Source organism: Aristolochia californica, unplaced genomic scaffold (assembly GCF_029961685.1).
Source record: "Aristolochia californica isolate CCGP_79_NKW_82.1479 unplaced genomic scaffold, dmAriCali1.0.hap1 SCAF_10, whole genome shotgun sequence".
NCBI lineage: Eukaryota > Viridiplantae > Streptophyta > Magnoliopsida > Piperales > Aristolochiaceae > Aristolochia > Aristolochia californica.
The window spans coordinates 21843024-21849155 of record NW_027181771.1 but is presented as its reverse complement, the minus strand read 5'-3'; the positions used below and the strand labels follow the sequence as shown (position 1 = coordinate 21849155).

The following is a 6132-nucleotide window of genomic DNA, read 5'->3' as shown; positions in this document are numbered from 1 at the left end:
GAACACTTGAATCATTCCAGGCGCTTGGTGGCTGGTGGACCACCAATCTTATCTGCTTGTCGCAAAACCCTGTTTGTTTCTTGTGTGTTTTCTTCTCTTTATGTTCACATGAAAGGAAACTTTCAAGTTACATTCAGGGTGAAGGTAGGCATGTATATCCAGTGGAAGTAGTGGATAAACATGAATGATGAAGTTGGAAGTATTCCCACTAAGACAAAACACTATACCCTAATTTGGACCTTGGTGGATTGTTGTGGCTGGTATTGAAGTCTAGCGGGAGATGCTGAAGGAATCTTCCAGATGATCCAACACTCACCTCCATACCACTATTGAACACTCGGATCTGTTTGGAACTCTTAGAAAATAAAATAAAATAAAATAAAAATTTTGATCATTATTATTTTTAAAAATAATTAATAAAAATGAGATAATGATCAAATTCTTGTTTTTTACTATTAAATTTTCATTTTTTTCTCAAATTTTTGTTCCAAATAGACCCTTCAACTTCGTGTTTGGAACTTTATTGGGTTCATTTTTGTGGTGTGCAACTTTTAATTGGTAAAGATCGGAGAGGTTGATTTTGTTATGAGAAATTTAAAATTCATTTTATTGAGAAAAAAAGAAAAGAAAAACAAGGACATTACTTACCAAGTTTTGTTTTTGTTTTCTAACCATGCCTACCATCCCTTTTTTTTGGGGGGGGGGTCGCCGCCCCTCGAGACATCCACAACATTTCTAAACTGAGGCCACCCGAGCTCCAAATTACCGTGGTAAAATACCTACAGCCTTTTCGCCTACATATACCCAAGCCAACCTTGCGGCGTGATCTAACTCTCTCTCTCTCTCTCTCTCTCTCTGAAACTCTGGGATCTCAATCAATGGAGGGCAAAGGATATACCCAGGATGGGTCTGTCGATCTGCGAGGGCGTCCTGTACTCGCTGCAAGTACTGGAAGGTGGAGAGCTTGTGCGTTTCTTGTTGGTAATTCTCTTCTTCTCTGCTTTTGATCCAATACTTGGATTCTCATTTCTCTGTTTTTTTCTCTACCTTTTAGCTTTATGTTATGTTATTTATTTATTTATTCTCATTGTTCAGTTTTTCATGATAGTCGGAAAAGAAGGGAGGAATGAATTCTACCAAAAGGAGATCGATTGTTTTAAATTAAAGCTGCTCCAGTTCATGTTCCTTTTGGAAATAGTTCTTCTAAACTTTTGAGGTGGTTAAGAAAGTACTGAAACTGACAAGTCATGCCTTCTGTGGTCGACGAACTTCTTTTCACTTCTGGAAGAATGATATCTTTAAGTTTCTGTTTGAGCTACTGTGCTAGTGTGTTTAACGTGTTCTCAAGAACAAATTCTTTTCTGCTCCTTTTTTAAGTAATTAATAAACCTTAAAATCGGCCAGGATATCGTCCTCTCATTTTAATCACGATCGACTTCAATACTAGTCGGTTTTTGAGCTCTTCTTCTGGCTATTTTCAAAGAGAATGATGCTGACTTAGCTCTGCTTTTTGGATGATTGACCAACAGGATATGAAGCATTTGAGAGAATGGCTTTCTATGGAATTGCCTCAAATTTGGTGGTTTATCTGACTACCCAACTCCATGAAGACACCATCTCTTCTGTCAGGAATGTGAACAACTGGTCCGGAGCTGTGTGGATGACGCCTATCCTCGGCGCCTACATCGCCGATTCATGCTTGGGTCGATTCTGGACCTTCACCATTTCATCTCTCATTTATGTCATGGTAAGTTGATGCTTTTGGATCTCTCCCTCATTTCATCTACAGAAGGATTGGTTAAAGAAAAGAAATCGCCAAACTTGTTTTGTTTAATCAGACTACTGGATGGAAAGAATAGCCCAAGTTGTAGGAAAATGAAATTGATATTCATTTTGTTTCTCCGATAAATTATTAGATAGAAACAAACCCTTTCCAGTGATTACAAATTCGGATTTGATTGGAGAATTCGTGTCTTTGGTCACAGTTTTTTTCATCCTCGTCTATTATCTATTTAAGAAATTTCCCTGTTCATTACTGGAACAACGAAACTTGTTTTAATTTCTTTCCAAGAGAAAACGGATTTTTTTTTTTTTTTTTTGGGATTGTCAAGTAGGAGATTATGCTCAACTTGTGCTCAACTTGATGGGCCAATTCCACAAACACGTTAGTGATTGCATCTACTGACGATGTGGGCGTGCCCCTGGCATTTGTCAGAGATTCCTTATATGTAACATCACATTCATTGACGGTTCTAACTGCTTAGAAGGACCATCAGAGATTTAAAAAAAAAAAAAAAAAAAAAAGCAAAAATCGTTAGATCCGGACCCACAAGAATGAATATCTGGACCGTTTAAATTTTCAAGTGGGGTTCAAACGCTCAACATTTATTGATTCATTCAATTCATCCAGTACAGAAAGTTGACCTTTCTATTTTGACCGAGTCATTTCCAACTCGACCAACGAGTCTCAATTTCACTGAGCCGATCCGACTTAAAATTTTTTATGTATCAAAGTTGGGTTCTGTGTCCCTTTTTTGAGTCCAAAAGGAAAGCAACAATTGTCTGGACTAACGAGTGCTGTTTCACCAGGGGATGGTTCTATTAACATTAGTCGTCTCTTTGAAGCCCTTGAGACCAAGCTGCAATAATGGCGTCTGCAACAAGGCCTCAACTTCTCAGATAGCGTTCTTCTACTCGTCTCTTTACATCATTGCCGTCGGTGCCGGCGGGACAAAGCCAAATATCTCCACCTTCGGTGCCGATCAGTTTGACGACTTTGATCCCCATGAGAAAAAGCTTAAGGCATCCTTCTTCAATTGGTGGATGTTCAGTGCTTTCTTGGGTGCGTTGTTTGCCACTCTGGGCCTTGTTTACATACAGGAGAACTTGGGATGGGGTTTAGGGTATGCCATCCCCACCACAGGTCTGCTTCTCTCCTTAATCTTATTCTACATTGGGACACCAAACTACAGGCACAAGGTCAGAAAGACCAAAAACCCTGCCAGGGGATTGGTCCGGGTCTGGTTCTCTGCGTTTAAGAACCGCAGGCTCAAGCTTCCCACTGACCCGGCTGAGCTTTACGAGCTTGAACCTCAACATTATATGGTCACAGGAAAAAGAAGACTACTTCATTCCCCAGCTTTCAGGTGAACTCTTCGTAATGCCTAAAGCTCTTTTTATTTTGTTTGACAAGTGGCATTTCTTACTCTATTTTGATGAACTAATGATTTTCAGGTTTCTCGATAAGGCAGCACTGAAAGATGACCATCCAGGAACCCCGTCCACAGTGACACAAGTTGAAGAGTCTAAGCTGGTGTTTGGCTTGATATTGATATGGTTCGCTACCTTGATACCTAGCACCATTTGGGCCCAAGTAAACACTCTATTTCTGAAACAAGGTACAACGTTAAATAGAAATCTCAGCAGTGGATTCAAGATCCCTGCAGCATCTCTGGGGAGCTTTATTACTCTCTCTATGCTCATCTCGGTGCCAATGTATGATCGTTACTTCGTGCCATTTATACGCAGAAGGACCAGAAATCCGAGGGGAATCACCCTTCTGCAGAGGCTTGGCATTGGGATTTTGTTCCAAATATTGGTCACAATTGTTGCCTGCTTCGTCGAAGTTAAACGGATGCGAGTGATCAAAGATCATGGGATTTTTGAAGCCAAGGACATTGTTCCCATGAGTATTTTCTGGCTACTGCCGCAGTACATCTTGTTAGGGATTGGTGATGTGTTCAATGCAATAGGCATTCTTGAATTTTTCTATGATCAGTCGCCGGAGGAGATGCAGAGCCTGGGAACTACATTTTTCACTAGTGGGATTGGTGTAGGTAACTTTCTCAACAGCTTCTTAGTGACAGTGGTGGATAAGATAACTGGAAGGGGTAACAAAAGGAGCTGGATAGGGGACAATTTGAATAACTCACACCTTGATTACTATTATGGCTTCCTAACGGCCATCTCAGTGCTAAACTTGCTGGTCTTTTTGTGGGTTTCACACAAATACAAGTACAAAGAGGAGGCACATGATGTGATTGCAGGAAAGGAGGATTCGTTTGTGCAAATGGAAGGTAGAGCCGTAAGCTGTGCTGCACTAGGGTTGCAAGCTGCATGAGCCCTTTAGCTACATCTATCACCTTCACGGTAAAAAATATCACCTAACAGCATATGTAGTATGTGTAGCATGGCTTCTTGTTTGCAAGAAATTTTTTTCCTGTAGCAACGAATGACTAACGCAAAGGGCCATCTTTATTTGGAGGTAGAAAGGTCTTCAACCATCACCCATGACAAAAGAATCATTGCTTAACCACCACTTTGCAATATCCAATGTTTTAAATTAGTTGAATCCATTAGCTGAGCTGTATGTAGCTTAAAGATGCTACATATGGGTGGGCAACGGGGCAGCTTTTATGGAGAACCTAACCCGGGTTCTGTTTCTGGTTTCTCCTCGCGGGTTGGGAATGGGGCAGGGAAAAAAAACCGCCAGGTTTCGGGTTGGAGGCAGGTTCTCCCAAAGCCTGAATCCGACCTGCAGACAAAACAAGGATATAAAAGGGGATTGGAATGGGTCAGGGATGGGTAGATTTTATGTCGGGGCAGGTTTGAAGGGACCGTAATCTGGTCGGGGTCGGGTTTTGGGAAACCCAACCCCAACCAGACCTGTGTCCACCCACCGTAATGTTACATACAACTTCAAGGCATAAAAACGGTAATAAAGACAAAAAGTGACAGGATGTCTAACTTCAAGGCCTAAAAAGCAATGAAGACAAAAAGTGACAAGAGGTCTACTTCAAGGCCTTACATGGAGATCAATGGGTCTCCCAGATGTTAGACAATGTAGTGGATTATCCAACCCACGTAGTGAGGGAGTATATGGGTCGATTGTTTGGTGAACATGGACAGCAATGATTGTGACTTCTATGGGCGTAGTTATAACTATATATTAATAATCTCAAAGTATAAAATACTAACCTAGACTAATGACTATTAATTTAGGAATTCTCTCTTCATGGAGTACAAAAGTTTGCCAAACTAAGTTAAATCCCTCCAACATCTTGTACTCTCTTTTGATGCTGTTATATGTAGGACTTTTTTTTTTTTTTTTTTTTATGCTATAAGGGTAGCGAGGTATGTCAGAGTAGAGATCAAAGGGCACTATGTTTTCTCGTGTTGGAAGTAAAACAATATGAAAGCTTTGTCATGTAGAAGAAAGAATTCTATAAAGCTATTGTTGAAGAGCATACGCAAATGAATTATACATAATTCTTACAAAAAGAAGTCTTATAGAGGAAAAATTAATATGGTAGAGTCTAATAGAAGTCTAATGGGAAGAAATCTCACAAAATTATTCAAGTTCAAAGGTCTTTTAGTTTTATTATGGTTCTTTAAATAGTTTTTTTACTTTGATGATGATTAAGAATTATATGTTGGATGTAACTGGGACTAGGAATTTAATTTTGTTATGATTCTATATATTTTCTTTATTATAAATAGAGGCCTAGGGTACTCAAATCACATCAAGCAATGAATTATTTGTCTTTTTCATAAATTCAACATGACAACAAAAGAAGTTCCATGAGTTGTGTTAGATTTAGGATCCCTTGATAGGTACTTGGTCAAGAGGGTGAGAGAGGGGAGAAAGAAGAAGAAGAGAAGAGAGGGACAGCTAAGGAGATGGAGAGAGAGAGAGAGAGAGAAGGTTAGAGAGAAAAGTGCAAAGACGAATATGAGAGAGAAGAGGGGAGACTTAAGGATCTACCCCTTGCCTTGAGTCTTTATTTATAGTTTATGAAGGAAGACTATAATGACTACATTGCCCTTAGGGCTACAAGCTCTCAAAAGAAAAGGACATAAGTAGACATGCATCATCTTCTCTATTTATACCCTTCTTTAATCCTTATGAGAAGGACACTAATTTACACCCTTTGCCATCTCTTTGACGTCGGGAAGGTATTTACCTTAATGTCCCTTTGAGATGTCTTTCAACAAGTTGAGTCAGTCAACCAACAAAAATAATTTGATTCTTTTGTTATGTGTAATCTCTTTTAGTTTAGGTTTATATTCTACTTTTTCTTTCCTCATTGATGTTTTCTTGTTCTTGTACCTATTTTTCTTGAATTTTTCTCC

The 6132-nt window shown here is 39.4% G+C and overlaps 1 protein-coding gene across 1 annotated transcript; it reads left to right on the top strand.

Moving 5' to 3' along the window:
• Positions 1-854: 854 nt before the first annotated feature.
• LOC137941502 (protein NRT1/ PTR FAMILY 5.1) lies at positions 855-4228 on the top strand. Its single transcript, XM_068786946.1, has 4 exons — positions 855-981; positions 1530-1747; positions 2590-3146; positions 3235-4228. The coding sequence occupies exons 1-4, from the start codon at positions 879-881 to the stop codon at positions 4118-4120; spliced, it is 1764 nt and encodes a 587-aa protein (XP_068643047.1). The 5' UTR covers positions 855-878; the 3' UTR covers positions 4121-4228.
• The last annotated feature ends 1904 nt before the right edge of the window (positions 4229-6132 follow it).